This window comes from Tyto alba, unplaced genomic scaffold (genome assembly GCF_018691265.1).
Source record: "Tyto alba isolate M040663 unplaced genomic scaffold, T.alba_DEE_v4.0 Super-Scaffold_27, whole genome shotgun sequence".
NCBI lineage: Eukaryota > Metazoa > Chordata > Aves > Strigiformes > Tytonidae > Tyto > Tyto alba.
The window spans coordinates 32578549-32594380 of record NW_024881301.1 but is presented as its reverse complement, the minus strand read 5'-3'; the positions used below and the strand labels follow the sequence as shown (position 1 = coordinate 32594380).

At 39.7% G+C, this 15832-nt stretch overlaps 1 protein-coding gene across 3 annotated transcripts in view; it reads left to right on the top strand.

Annotated features, from left to right (window-relative positions):
• The window catches only part of VWC2 (von Willebrand factor C domain containing 2), a 62203-nt gene that overhangs the window by 3772 nt on the left and 42599 nt on the right, over window positions 1-15832 (top strand). For 2 of the 3 annotated variants that reach the window (XM_032999367.2, XM_032999368.1), the window contains exon 3: window positions 5160-5289. In XM_032999367.2, the coding sequence (XP_032855258.1) occupies window positions 5160-5289 (130 nt within the window). Of the gene's footprint in view, window positions 1-5159; window positions 5290-5398; window positions 5455-15832 lie in introns of those variants that run through there. The other variant, XM_032999369.2, reaches the window with a different exon arrangement.

The window sequence follows — 15832 nt, the reverse complement described above, 5'->3', positions numbered from 1 at the left end:
AAGACTTTGGCTTTCAGCTTCATTTTAACCCCATTCAGCCTTCAGCCCTTGTATTGATACTCTCCTGTAATGAAACATTGGTTGCCTTACCTCTTTGTGTTAGCCAGCTTTGGAAACACAAGTGAGAAGGGATGCCTGCTCAGGATATGCAAGGAAAGTTACCGGCACAGTTAGGCAGTGGAACTGCAGCCTGTTTATTTTTGACATGTGAGGACCTTGTTTTTTAGTTGAGCTTCAACATTGCTTCCAATATTGTGATCACAAAACTGTAAATGCAGCTATCTGCCCATGCCACTGCGATCAGTGGAGATGTCTGGTGAGGTAAGGTACAGAAGTAGTCAGATTGCTGCTGCTCACTGGAAACAGTTGTAAATGCAAGTAAATGCACATAGTTTCAAAGGTCATTTTACAAGTTTAAAGTTGATGATGTTAGAGAGGTTACTAATACGCTATCTCTTGATTAAGGTCAGGGAAAGAGTCATAAATGGGTAGCGATCTGATTTTTCTCTGTCTGCACCTACTGTTTGTGGCAAAGAGTGCCAGACATCACTGAGGGAAGAAAGAGGTGACCTCCTAACTTTTAAGTGGCATCATCTACATCATTTACATATAGATGTGTAAATATGCACGCAAGTTTGGGAGTTTGCTTATATAAGATTCATATATGGCTTGGTATGGCAAAAAAATTGCCCTGACTGGAGCTAGTGCTAGCTCGGAAGCTGAGTGTGCCAGATAATGGGAGGTTTGATGCATTTCTCCTTTGATTCACAGTCCTTCCTGCAGGCTTTGCGCATGTGTGTGCGTGCACGTGCTTTTCTATTTTCAGAAAAGACATGTATGTTGGCACAAAGCATAGCTTGGGTGCGAGGGAAGGCTGAAGTCTCGTAAAGCTGTCTCTATCGGCACCACTCTACTCCCGTGTGGTTATTGTGAAGTGGGATGGCAGAAGGATCACAGCATCTGTACAAATGGAAATGAGATCAAAAGCCTCAGTTGGTGAGATGCAGTGAGGGTAAAATTCTACACTGAAGCTGGAAATGGCTGAGCACGTGCTCCAGAAGAGGTTTTTCAGTCTTACAATAAGGTTGAAAATGCAGGCAGACTTATAAAGTCATAGCCCTACAAGGACCATAAATTATCTTCAGAACTGTAATGTTTGGGAAGGACCTACATTTTTGAAAGCTGTTGCTTCGTGTGTCTTTTTTAGAGTTTCTCTGCTACCAAAACCTGTATTTATTTGAGAATAAGTTACTTGGAAATCTGGGAGGCAACAAACCCAGATGGAATTTGAAGGCACAGAGAAGTCAAAACAAGGCTGGTATGTTTATTCTTGTCAGCCTAACCCCATTCATGTTTTCCTGAGATGTAAGTGGCAAGGAAATATTTATAAACATTCCATCACAATAGCAAATAAGTTTGGGATTATGATTGATTTTTTTTTTTTTTTAAACTTAGATGTTTTCAAGGCTCAAGGAACCAAATGTAGGGGTTTTTTTAATTCAGATTTTTTGTTAGTTTGTTTTTGTTTCGTTTTTTTTTAATTAAAGTTTGGCATGTGGAAAAAGGGAAGAGAAAGTTCAGATTACTTTGGACCACAACTTCAATGAGTGCAAATGATTTGTCACTTCTTAATTATGACAATTTACACTAAGTTACTGGAGAAATCTGCTCCCCTTACTAAGCTACAGTCTTCTTCATGCCCCACAAGTGGGAAATACCTCTTTACACAATGGTGTGTTTGCTTTTCTGCAACATCTGCAACTCCATTTATACATCTGCTCATTAATTTCCCTTTAAACATTTCTAAAGGAATTGTTGTTTTTTTTTTTTTTTTCCATCTGTACTCCTATTTTCTACAGGTTTTATGGCTGCCTGGTGAATACGTAAGACTTCTGTGCCTCTCGCCTTCCCAGTTTTTGCATAGGCAGAACTACTGCTGCTATAGAGTTAATAGCTTCATCTGTAGACCACAGAGACATGATATCATTAGTCTTCGGAGAGAGGTTGATGAGTGGTATTATTTCCAGTCCAGCCTGGTTATGTCAGTTGAACTACACATGAGTGCTGCTGGGCTGGTTGTCTCCCAGGTGAGCAAGTGGGATTCTCGTTGCACTGGCTGCCACTAGGAACTGCGCTGCAGGGAATGCACTTACCATATAAGAGTAGAAGGGAGGAAATGAAGGACCAAATGATGTGTCTTCTCATTGTGATTTATTCAGCTGTTGCTACATATACACCTTGTCTTATTGTCTCTCTCTAGTGATGATTATTATGTCTCCAAGTATTAAGGTGCTATTAAGATGCAGAAAGAAGTGGTTTTTTTTCTACAGTTCCTGCTACACCCTGATGATATATAAAAAGTAATGCAGTACTGTTTCATCCAAAGAGGAACAGATAAAGGTTGACACTAATACCATTTTAGCAGCTACTGTGGTTCACTTACATGCCTGAAAAGAGCTTTGTAGAAATAAGCACATGGAGATCTTCCTTAATTCTGCTACCATTACTCATATTGGTGGATTGTACAGATGACAGTACTTATTAAAGGTGTACTATATGTATTCCCCTGGAAATCCATGATGTATTACATAAGAAGGGTATTCATAGCTGCAGTATCCCGTTAACAATGTACTCTGTTCACGAAAGATGTAGTCTTCAACTGTATGTGCTGTATAGGACAGAAATGCATTATTCTGAATCATCATTAGATAAAGATTAGATCAATTTTGTTTCTCATTCAGTAGTATTTTCAGTGCTGCATTAAATGTTTTCTAGTTCTAGGAATTTCAGGCTTCTGTCAAATTTGGAATTCTAGTAAACAACCTATTTAATTAGAATATGTTTAAATTTTACAGATGAGAGATTTTAGGAATAACATCTGTGTGCTGTCTTGTTTCCTGATTATCATCAGATACTCTAGTTTTCATATCACTTAAAATATTGAATGGCATAGCTACTAAGCTGTGTCCTGGGAGAGGGAATATCCGTTGTGATAGTTACTGGTCTTGTTGAACTGTGATGATTGGAAAATTTTCATCTTTTTCAAGCCATGGCAAAAAATGTTACAACCAATTGAAAGCTATAGGTTTGTCTTCTGAATCTGATCCTTGGAATTGAGTTCTGGTAGCTCTGATCCAGTAGGATTCCTTAAAAATAATAATAAAAAAAATAATCAGTCCTCCTTAAAAAGCATGTTTTCATAATTAAGTAAGTATTGTTTCTGGATATAACTCCGGAGAGAAGGATTCTTATTGTTGACTTGCAGATAGTTAGGAGCTCAGGTTTGCTGACACTCAAAATTTACATGCAGTTCAAGCCATCACCTGGAATACCTGAGCCTCTTGACTTCTGAACACTGGATCAGAAACCTCCTCATCTGCTGACACTCCAGCTCTGCAAATGAATGTGGCAGTTTATAAACCATTACAGGACAAAATTTCTGTTCCAAACCCTGCAATAAAAATCTGCAGTATTGGGCTGTCAGCCTCCTTGCAGCATTTTATAAATGTATGGTGTGGTGTTACCCTTGGTAGAGTGTAAAGCAAAGAGAAGACTGAAAGTGAGTAGCTAGCAAAGGAAGCCTGCAATAAGTAATAAAAACAGAAAGCAACACAGTAAGAGACCCTACTTAGCCTTTCTAAGTAGAGGGGACAGCATGAAAGATGCGTGAGTGCATAAGCAAATAGCAGCCCTGGCAGGTGGGAAGAGAAGTGGCAGAGCATGGATGAGCATTTAGTTGGAGATGATGCTATACAGGCATCATCATGTTTGAACTTTGGAAGTGAGAAGGATGTGAAAGAGACAAGTAAGCAGAGAATGGATTTGATGAATAAATGTAATGGGCTGCCTGAGAAATAGGGAGAAGAAACAGATGATCTGCAAGTTAGACATCTGGATGATTCTTCACAGAGAATAGTTGTGGTTTTTGGTTTTTGGATTTTTTTTTTCTTTTGTTAGGTTTGTGGTTATTCTGCTTTCATTGGAAAAATGCAACGGGTGGCTGTTTGTGTCAACTGGAAGCTGGAATGAAAAAGGGTCCATAAAAAAACTGCCTCATCTTAAGTAAACCAAAAATCTGTACAGATTATAGATTTTAGAGGATCACTAATAATAACATGCAGCTGCATTTTCATCCTGCGCTCTAAACGTGGATGCCAGTGTGGTTTATTTTTTTGGAGTACAGCAATGAGATTTACAGTCTACCATTTACTGCTCTTTAGCACCCTTACTTCCCTCTGCCTCCAGCTCCTTGTGTGGTATGAGGACGTCAGTGATGCTATGCGCAGCGCCTGGTCAGGGACACTGAAGAGGGCAGCTGGAACTGTACATGTGGCAAATGCAGACATTTGAAAGTCCATTTTTTCCTAAATAGGACGTTGATGCTGTTTTGCTTGGAATTAGTTTTATTGAAGTAGGTCATTGAAGTAATAATCTCATGGGTACTCCTATTCTGTAGAGTTCTTCAAAACCAGTAGCATTTCAGTTGGTAAAAAGGGTGACCTGTATTTTGCTTCACCCCTTTCTTTGAATTGCAGTTTCTTTTCAGAAAGTTGTAAGTATTACAAGAATGGTCCAAATACAGTTAACCCATGGGAAATACCTGAACTGAAAGGAGGTTTTTTTCGTTATTTCTCTTTGAGAAATTATAATTTTCAATAAAATGCAACTTCTACCAAAAGCTTTTGAACCTGGAAGACTTGCAATAAGAATTTCCATTAAAAGAAAGTTCATATTTCAATTAGCAACATTTCTTTTCTTTAAATACAGTATCTTTTGCTAAATTACTTTTTGAACCCCTAATAGAATTAAAGCAGATTTCATCTAAATTATAAACTTAATTTGCTGGAAGTTCATGAGAAATATGCTAGGGAAATTCTTGCTTTATTTGTGTTAAAAGTCTAAAGTGCTCTTGTTCACAAGATCCCTTTGACTTTTTGGGTGCACAGGTTCAGAGAGGAACCTGTGTTATTTTTCTGCTGTGGTTCTGTAATTTTGCAGGAGCCCAGCCTCACTCTCTGCATTATTCGGACCACAAAAAAGCATTTTTTTTAAAGTGGAGAGGAAAATGGGATGAAGGAAAGAGAAATGCAGATGGGAAGGTAGGCAATGCACACTTCAGGAGGGCATTAAGTTAAAAAGAGACTGGATTTGTGTTTCAGGTTTCTCCGTGTGAGAAGTGTCGCTGTGAAGCCAATGGTGAGGTGCTTTGCACGGTCTCAGCTTGTCCCCAGACTGAGTGTGTGGATCCGGTGTATGAGCCCGATCAGTGCTGTCCTATCTGCAAAAATGGTAAGTGACAGCTTCAGAACCAGAAGGGGGCTTCTGTCCGAGAGATCTGTGTTGCTCTGTTCTGGTTTTGAAAAATAATTCCGATATTTTCCTTCTTTCCCAAATGGAGACACAGAAGGATTCTGTGTGGATGGTGCCTTCCTGGTGTGAGGAGTCAGATCTTCCCTGGACTGGGATGGGCTCAGTTATGACCGACAGGGATTTTTGTTACCCAGGAGACAATTAGGATGTTAATACCAGATATTCATGTGACTTCTGGATATAAATTTTGCATGAATTCATTGTGGATATGTTTTATATAGTCACACAAAACAGAACTCGGGCTCTTCATGTTATCCACCTTTCAGTGTGAGCAGGAAAAGTTACTTTTGTTCTCCTTTCTTATTTGTTCCCCTTTCAGAGATTCTTCTCCTTTTTTTTTTTTTTTTCCCCCTCCCCCCCCCAAGGCAAATCAAATGTACCTTACTGAGCTCATTTAATTTTCATAACTAAATGAATTAAACTCCCAAGTTTAATTGAATATTTTTCGTTACTAAATTAGACAGAAATTCTCTTCAACTCCCAGCAAGGGCTTGCGTTAGATCAAAGTCTTGGTCTATTTAGAGGAAAAAATTACATGACACTCTAGCTCATCACTTATAAAGAAGAAATGATAATTTATTAATAGAAATGAAAGCTGCCAAATCTCAAATGAAATTATATTTAAAATGAAAAAAGACATTTAAAAATATTCAGATAATCTGCAGCCGTATATTATTTCTCTAGAATAGGTAGGTTTCATTACATTAGCTAAAACAAACTGATTAAAATTGTGGAAAAGCTAGGGGAGGAGAGAGTATATAGCATATGCTTTCCACAGATTCAACAGTAGATGATAAGGGATAGTTAATTGCATTGAAGGAGTTTCATTTGTATTGGTACAAAAGTAATTGCTTCACATCCCTTAATTGGTTGTTACAACCCTGAAGGAATTTGTTCTTGACTGTGCAGCTTAAGGGCACTCTGCTTTTGGAGATGAGGACATTTTTTGAGGCATTTAGGGACAGTGAGAAAGGATGAATTTGGGAGCTAGTGGTGTGATGCTAGCCAGTCCAGAGGATCCTTTAGCACTTGTTTGATGGCAACAGCCTTCCTGAGGTGCTCACGGGCTTTTTGTGTACACAACGCTTTGCCACAGCTCCCCAGGTCGGAGTGACTCTTGGCAAGGAAAAGTCTGTTTTCAGTATCAGGGATGGAGTTACAAGCATAACACGTTAAGTCTATGTAGTCTTTCCCTCTGAATTTCTCCATCAATGTTAACGCTGTTTGGAGCTGGATTGACTTTCCATAAGTTCACGTTCTCCCACAAGCAGCAATGTAATGCACTGCGGTGGCCATCTCCCAGGGGTGGCTTGCCTTTGGATTAAGGTGGTGCGGCTGTGTGGGGCTTGGCTTGGCTGTTCTCATAGACCCCCTGGCACACTTCCTAGAAATGGGGCCTTTTTGAACAATGGTACCTAAAACATGCCTTAGTTGTGAGGAGGCTTCCTTCTCTCAGCAGTAAAGCTGAATTACCGGAGTTCTGCCTGCAAGAAAAGGGTGGTCTTGGCCTTGGCACCTGAATCCCCGACACTACTTGCATATTCCTTGGGTATAACCACAAGCTGGCATCCCTGACCCAGTGTCAGACCAAGGTGACCAGAGCTGCCTGCTTCCAGTGAGCTGTACGGTCACTTCTCTACATGTCAGAGAACCAAGAGTGGCTTTCCTTGTTAGCTTTTAGACAAAGAAAAAAGCCATTAACAATAACAACACAACCAAGGTAGTTCAGAAAAAGCTTAACTTTTCTGGTTCAGCAGCTTTGGTATAGTATTGTGAAGAAATTTGAGGAACCCTCTCTATCTGGGGAGTGCATTTTAAGAAAACATAAAAGCCTGTTTGTTTCCAGAGCTTATTTTAAAGCACGGGACATTTGCAGTTTGCAAGGAACTTCAGTGAGTTGCTGAATGTTTTTAATTAAATTCAAGCAAAAATCTACTCAGCAGGAAAACCTAGCCTGCCTCATCCCCTCATTTTCAAGCTGACTGGAACAAATGCACGGTGAATGTGAGCGGGGAAGCAATCATCGCATTGTGCTGCAGGCTTGGCTGTTGCAGCGATGACATTGACGACATTGTGTTAGTGACCCAAAAGAGCTTGGGTGATGTACAGGGAACTTGGCCGTATAACCTGAGTGGTGGGAAAGGTGGAGCTGTGGAAAGCATACAGGTGAGGTGACTGCTATTGTGATCTGCATCCCACCCTTGGTAGAGCAAGAAGGGGAAGGAGGTGAAGCTTGGGTTCTCTACATTTACTAACATTTGTGTGTGAAAAATGCACACAGTCCAACTCTGATTTCCCTCCCTTTCCTGGCACTTGGTAACATATAACACTTCCACAACTTGCCTGGCCTGTGGATTGCTGGCAGTGAGAACTAAGCAACTACATCTATCACAGGTAAGACCACATACAAGTGACTGGTCAAGAATTATGGAGGAGATCTAGTGAAAGCCTGTCAATATTAGAAATTAATTAATTCAGTCTCTTGGCAGGTGTGAGACACTGTGCATTATCCCTTGTGGGAAGGAGGAAGTATAGTTGACTTCCCCAACCTGATTCCACAAAAGTGCTGGCAGCTCTTCAGATGAGGGATGGATAGGGACAGATAACTGCACATCAGGTTTATGCAGCTGCGCGCACATATAGGTAACAGATTTACTTTGAATCTAAGAAGTAGTGAATGGAAAATTGCAGAGCAAAGAATAGTCTTATGTGTAGGATTTAATCTTCTATATCATGACTTTCAGGAAGGAGCCAAGATGGCTCCATAGGTGAAGATGTTATTTTCTTCTTTGTGGACAGAGACAGAGAGTACTTAAAAGAAGTATTTACTCTGAAAAGTGGTCTATAGAAGGGATAAGAGGTGGTACCTCACTGAGAAAATCTTGGGATGAGGGGGACAGCTAAGGGAGCTGGTTTGTGTTTATCTTATATACCTGCCCTGCAAGGAAGTGGGGTGGGGACAGAGGGGAATAGAGGAGCTTTCTTCTTCTGTGGGTTGACGTGTTGAGCTTCATGCTTTCGGTAACCAACAGCAGCAGCAACAAGAAAAACATTCAGAAAGTTAAATCTGACTTCAGAGAGCTGTGTTAAGTAACAGGTGTCCAATTCAGATCTCCATCCTGCTTTACAGTACTCGCAGCATAGTTACTTCTGTGGAAGCCATACCTGTTCACAGTGGTATCTGTAAGCTCAGAATCAGATACAGACATTGCTACAGTTTGTATGGAGTGAAGGGTAAAGATAATGGGCATACAGTTCCCTTTCCATTAGGAGAAGGTTGAGCACTTGTCACTGATTTTTTTGGGGCAGTGGGAGCGGGTAAGGGGGGTAATACTGAAAGTGAATTATCTTGCTAGATTAAATTACCTTGGTTGCCTGTTCCACTTATGTTTCCAGTATTAGAGCCCTAATAGGCGTACACAGCTAAACGCCGCTTTGCCTGAAGCGTGCAGCCACAGAGCAGTCAATGGAGTTAAGGATGGGCCTTCTCCTGCCGATGTCTTTGCAGGAGGATGAGATTAAACCTGCAGACCACATGGAGCCTGGAGGGGGAGATGTGGTTTCTAGACCAAAAACCATTTTGTTCAAAGATTCCCGAGAGATTTTCTTTTCATTATATGGCTGAAAGATTGCCCAGATAAGATGAAGCTGATCCTGGTGCTTTCTTAGCATTTATTTATCTGTTCATCAGTGTTATTTCTCTGTCTGCAGCAGGGAGAGCTGGGCTGCTCCTGTCAGCGAAGGCTCATGGCTGCATAGTTGAAAATACAGGTGGTGATGCCCAGGGGGTCAAGTGTGTTCTCAGGGCTGTAACGTCCACAGGAGATATCCTGTCTGTTCTCACTGGCCATGCAAGAGGGAGACTTTACTCTGGATGCAGTCATCTTGGGTGCCTTAGGTGGGATGAGTCAGAACCTCATTTCATGTTTGGGTTCATAGTTATGCTTGAAACACGTGCGTAATATGGTTGAAACGGTTGTTGCTCATAAGGCGCAGGTCAAACATGATGCAGCCAGAGAGGGTGAGCAGTCATGGTTTTGTATACCCGTATTGTGAGGTTGACTCACTGGAACTTGCTTTAGCACCTTTATGTACACTTACAATGTTTAGGCATGATGTGACTTGAGGGTGCCTCTGAATGGCAAGTGGACCTCCAACTGTGCGAAGGAGCTTTCAAGGGGGGCAAAAACCTGATAAAGACTGACAGAGCTGCTGTCCCCTTTTGCAACTTTTCATATAATGGGACTTAGTCTCACTGCGGGACTCAGATCTATTAAAAAATGGTGCTTGTCAAGGCAGTATTGTAGCCCATGTGAGCTGTCATCCCTCCGAAATCCAGGTGGAGAGAGGGTGTACTGGGCTGAGGGACCTGTCTGGCCATAACAAGGCTGTGGATGTTTATTCTGAGGATAAAAGGAAGCTGCACCTTAGTGGCTCTCAAGTGAGCTGGCTATTTGCTTTTGCCTGCAGACCCAGCTTTGCTCAAGCACCACAGAGAATCTGACCTGTAAAATTTAATGTCCTTCTGCAGTGTTTTTAAATAAAATATGATATGCCCTCGACTGTATATGCCTCAATCTCAGCAACGAAGGAAGTATCATAATGCTGTCCAAGTAGAGGTCAAGGTAGGACTACTGGAAACATCAGGAATTCAGTTGCTCTGAAATTTAAATAAACAGTGCCTTAGATTGTCACTTCCTCCTATTTTCATTTTACATAGCTTTTTCAGTCATGCTTTAGCAGCTAATTTATACATAGCAAAGAAGACCCGTAAGTTTTAAAGGCTGAGAGTGATTCTTCAGTCTACATTAAGGAAGGGATCATATCAGGTGGTCATGGTGCTCTCTTCTAGGTGTAAAATATACAAATCATAAATTGTAAAGTGATTGTAAAGTCTAGTTTATAAGATTAAAACAATGTTTCATTTATAAATAAAGGAATTTACATTAAAAAATAATAACCTAATGAACAAAAAATAATTTAAAACTAGTCCCAGTTCTACTTATATTATGTGTGCCAATGCGATTTGTTCGCTTCTGATGTGCTTAGTTCAGGCATTTGTGTGCAGGGTAGTGTTTGTTCCATGTTTCTGTGTGCATGAGTCACTTAGAAAAAACTTCTGCAAAAACTTCCCACTTTAATAGCGTGTATTTTACAAAATGATTTATAATATGGGACTGCTAACCAGGAAATATTAATGTTTCAGGGGGAGAAAGACCATTAAAGTCACATAAACAGCTTGTTGTGATTAAAATTGCCCAGTGCATATACAGGTAGGTTGAAAAACTATAGGAAATATTTTGGCAGCTATTTATTGAATACAAAGAAATACCAGGCTTGCTTCCTTTTGGTTGCATTGGGTGTTTAAAATGTCTTCTAAATCTAGTAGGTGAAGTTGATAAAGTAGTTGCAGTAGTTCTTGGTTTTGGTTTCTGCTGTAGAGGAAGTTCAGTCTTTGTCATCTGAATTCAAGTAATTCCTTTAACCCTGTTTCATCTCTCAGTTCACATCTCTCATTTTCCCTCTCTAGTCTGGGAAAGTTGGTGGCTACACAAGCTACGCCTGCTTCCTGTGCAGAAACTACAGAATTTTCTTCTTGTGCCATTTTTTCCACTTAGATCAGAACCTGTTTAAATGTTCATGGATTACCACTGCAGACTGGCCTGAGCAAAAACTTGTGCCAAAACCACACAGACTTTGTTGTTTCCCACTCACATATGCGTGCATGCATGCACACGCACATGGGATCTAGTGTTGACTTGGTATTTTCATGCTGAGCTGGCTAAGTAGTAGTAGATGTTGTTATTTCATCTAAAGGTATTTATTTAGTATACAAGTTATGTTGACTTCTGCGGTCATGATTTTTTTTCCTAATAGTAGAAAGCTGTCAGAGGATGAGAAGGATTTGTCTGAAGGGATGACAAAAGTATCCAGTTATAATGAGCCTAGACTGGTTACCAGGACAAGGCTATTTATATGGTATATATCTATTCATTGCATATACATATTGTGTGTATATATTTTTTTTTTTTTTTTTTTTTTTACCAAGAAGCCAGAATGCTTCCAACTGGAAGTTCTGCTCTCAAAAGGCTGCAGTAAGGGTCCCTGAGTGTATAGCATCCTGCCATTTCAGACACGTGAGGACAATGAGAAGTTATACCAGTGTTCAGTATTTAAACTAGTACTTTATACTTAAGTAGGAGGATGTAGAAGGCCCTATTAAAATATAAAAGCAATGTACCCTATAAGCTTTCCAGAACTCATTTTGCAATATTTTCTCATTACAGGCTGCTACAGCGAGCCTGAGATGCTCTTCTTTGGCAGTCAGTTTTTTTCCTTTTACCTGATACTGCAGGCTTAACTCATATATCACAGCTAAACTCTGCTATATCAGTCACTTTCATGGCAACTGCTTTCAGGGGATGTCACTTTTCTGGGGGTTGAAGCAAAAGTCAATGATGATGTCCCCCAAACAGTTGTTTAGCAGTGACAGTCCTAGGTGAGTGTGGGAAACAAACTGCCAGCTCCTCATGGTGGAGTCAGAAATTCAGTGTGTCGTGGCTCCTGGGTTCTTCCAAGATGTCCTGCTTTAGCCTCTGGAGCAGAAAGATAAAAATGCTCTCTGTGGTGATAGGAAAAAAGAAACACTGAAATCATTGGATGAAGGAGAAGAATAACTTTTCTGGCAACTTTTCATGTATTTTACCAAAAAAAAAAAAAAAAAAAAAGCCAGAGAGAGAGGTCTGATGTACCTTATGCTGCTCGCCACAGCAGTTTCATGTATCTGCCATGGTGTGTAGTTCTGGATATGCTGGTTCTGGTTCAGACAGGAAAGTGCCTTCGTGCTAATATCCACCAGGGTATGGGAGTAAACATTGTGCTATTGCTTGATGTGTTTTCCCCGATAGCTTCTCTTTTACATAGAGATGCATTTGTGGATTTGCTTGTTTTCTAGTGAAATGTCTAATCCATGCTCCTCAAATTGAAGCTTTGGGGGTTTTGGTTGTTCTTTTTTTTAAGTTTTTCATATAAGAATTTTCTGAGTTTGTATTGCAGTTTTATTTACATCATATATGGAGATAGGTAAGATGTTAAAAAAGAAAAATAAAATCCTGGAGCTCACATTGTGCCCCCTTCCTCCTTCACGTGCTGCCCTCAGCATTTGTTCTTTGCTGTTTGAAAGAAGTTCAGAAAATTAACATTAAGGGAGTTGAAGTTTTTCCTATGTTGTGTTGTTCTTTATGCTGTTCATTAGAGAAAGTATTCCCAGTGTTAATTTTTCTTCCCCATTCTGCTATTGGATGTCTATTTTAATTTTGTATGTGTCACTAATTGTAATTGTGTCAAAGATAGGAGGGGCACGTACGATTCCAAGGTCTGAAATACTTGTGCACTTCTTGCTGTATGCTACATCCTTGGAATAATATTCCCTATCAGTAGAACACTGTACTCTGATTAAATTATGAGCTCTTAGATTCTGAAACCCTGTCTTGCCCCAGATTGAGTTAGTGTAGGTTAATATTAGCTGAGCCTGATGTTAGCTGAGCCACTGTCACTGTGTGAGCTCTCAGTTGTACTTTGCAGATAATGCTGTTTGTAAATAGAAACTATTTACTAACTAGGTTCTAGAGCAATACAGTAATAGGACTACATGGCTGGTTAGTATTTTGCAGTGTGATTAAAAGGAGCAATGAAGAAAAACATATACCTTGTGTGTTTTGCTTTATATTCTTATGGATTTTTTCACTGCTATTTCATTATGTTAAATGAAGCATCCAGGAGTTTGCTTGGATTTGAGGGAAGGTGGATATTTACATTAAAGTGTTGTGGTATGTTAGTATATTGTCAGTGCATCCCTCTGATGATAAATTATATATTCAAAATCTCCTTTTACTTCTAAGTGCAGTGTAATTTTATCTGCTTATTTTTCACAGGAAGTTAATGTTTAGGCATTAAGGAAGAAGTGAATTGATCCAGGTGACTTAGTGATTGATGGAAGCAGGGAATTGGCTGATACCTCTAAACATCATTTCTTAACACTTTGCTTCTGTGGTTTGTGCTTTGCAGCCAGGGTGGCCTTTCTGTGCAGTGCAGGATTGCTAATGTGAGGTCTGCCTTAGCTCGTTGTAACTCCTCATTCTTTGTGATATATGAGCATTGTTATATGGTCTTCTAAGTCTTATGTGAGCATGACAGCAATCTCAGAAGTTTTCTTCCAGCGCTGTTTGAACTGCATCTGTAAATGAAGCACAGATCTGATGAAGAATGAGAAAATGAGCATGACAGCAATCTCAGAAGTTCTCTTCCAGTCCTGTTTGAATTGAATTTGTAAATGAAGTACAGATCTGATGAAGAACAAGAAAACAGGTTTCCCTTCCTGACATCAGTTTGACCAGGGGCTGACTTGTATGCCTCTGCCTGTGTTTGGAAAAGGATTCTGAAGGAAGAGGAGTGATGGGTTCTTAGGGGAGAGGCTAAAAGCCTCTGGTATTTTTCATTATTTGTAAAATTGCAGTGCTTGTTTTTCTTCTTGCTCTAAACAGCGTCTTACTGTTTCAAACTACTGCACTGGGGATCTCCCCTACACTGTGTGCTGTGAGAGTCCTGAATTAAGTCCCTGACAATTACCTTTGCCCAGCAGGTCAAACATCTTTATCAGCTGGAGACTCGAGTACTTTCCTAATTTAAAACCTTGATCTTTTAAGTTGGAAGCAGCTTTTACTTTGTGAACCTTTGGATTGCTTCCATGGGGGTAATTTTCCATGCAGTTTTGCTTCCTTGAGCTTGTTCAGCTGTACAGCAGTGATTAAAAAATAAAAAAAAAAAAAAAATGAAAATAACAGTTTTTACGTAATTCCTTACCTTCACCAGCACAGTTACCATAATGATTAGCATCCCAAAGCTTATTGGCAACCAAAAACTTTAATTGCTATTTTCATTTAGGAAAACTTTCTTAATGTTTTTGTTTTTTTTGCTTCCTACACTGATGCTAGTTAAATATTCGTTAGAGGAGAGACTTACTACTGGAAAACATCACTTTCTTCTAAATGCCCCATTCTTTTGCTGAGTCTTCAGCTCTGTTTGCTTCTTTCTGTGCCGGTAGCCCTTGAATGGGGCGCTTCTTAAAAAGTGGCACACATAAATCCAACTTATTTTACAGTCTTGTAGATGATGAGTGTTTTTCTCCTGCATCATTTCTTCTCAAGTTGCAACACATTGCTGTTGCACACTGGTTACTGATCACCTTTCTTCGAAGTACTTGGAAGCAGCAAGTCACATACTGTTTATCACCCATGAAAGAGATAAGTGTATCTTCACTGCATGCTCACCCAACGTGTGATTTAATTTTTTTTCTTTTCCGATGGAATTGATCAGATGGAGCAGTAGCAAGAAGAACAGAACAAACAATGCATTGTAACATGACTCAAAATACTATTTGATGTGAATAGCATTCAATAAAGAAGATCTATATCCAAGCAATTCCTTTTGGGCCTCTTGTGTTCAAAATACTTGCTCGCAACAAGAGTGTGGTGTTAATTGCTTTTCCCAGAAACAGTAAAGGTATTTTACTCCAAATATACCCCAAATATAATTCCTTTTTCTTTTTGATACTGTGATCTCAAACCCTCTCGAACATTCTGAGTTCAAAAGGGAAATCACTGGTTAAGCTGGGCAATTTTGAGGGAGATAATGCAGTTAGTGAGTCCTATTAAAGATAGAAGAGAATGAAGTATTGACTGTAATGATATCTTAGGAAGCCAAGTAACAAGACAGCAGAATGGTAAATGAAATTCAGCAAAACCGTATGTCAGGTAATGAAAGAAATTGCTTGGATATTTTGATGACCTCTTGTTAAGATTTTTGCCAAGTGGTTTTAGTTAAATATCAATGTGAAATGCTGTATGTAAACATCTGTCAGACATCGTTAAGAAAGGTTTGCATTTATTAGAAGTATGCTACTATATAAAGAATGGTTCCTCCCACCTGATTTGTGTAATCTTCCATGTTTACTGAGCGCTCAGCAAGAAGAGGTTGCAGAAGTACAAAGAGCAGCAAGAAAGCTGTGAGAATAGACCAGGTCTCTACTAGTGATAGACATGAGTTAGAAATCATGTGATAAAGTGTGGTGCTGAGGGAGAGGGATAGTACCAATGAAAATCTTCCCTGTGTTCACAATACAAAGTTAAGAGAGAAACAAGAGAATCGAGCAACACTGTACATAACAAGGTCTTTAATGCACCCTATAATTAACCGATGAACACACTGCAGAAGATAATGCTGATACACAGTTTTGTAAGATTAAAATAAAGGTAATTTCTTTGATAGAAGGAATAAAATACCTTAACCTAGCTGTGGTGAAACTGTTTGGGGTAACAAGCTGTAGAGCCTAGTAGAAACCTGCTTATAGGAGTTCATTTTCACCTGAGCAGAAATGTAACGTTTCCATTTCCTGCTGTCCACA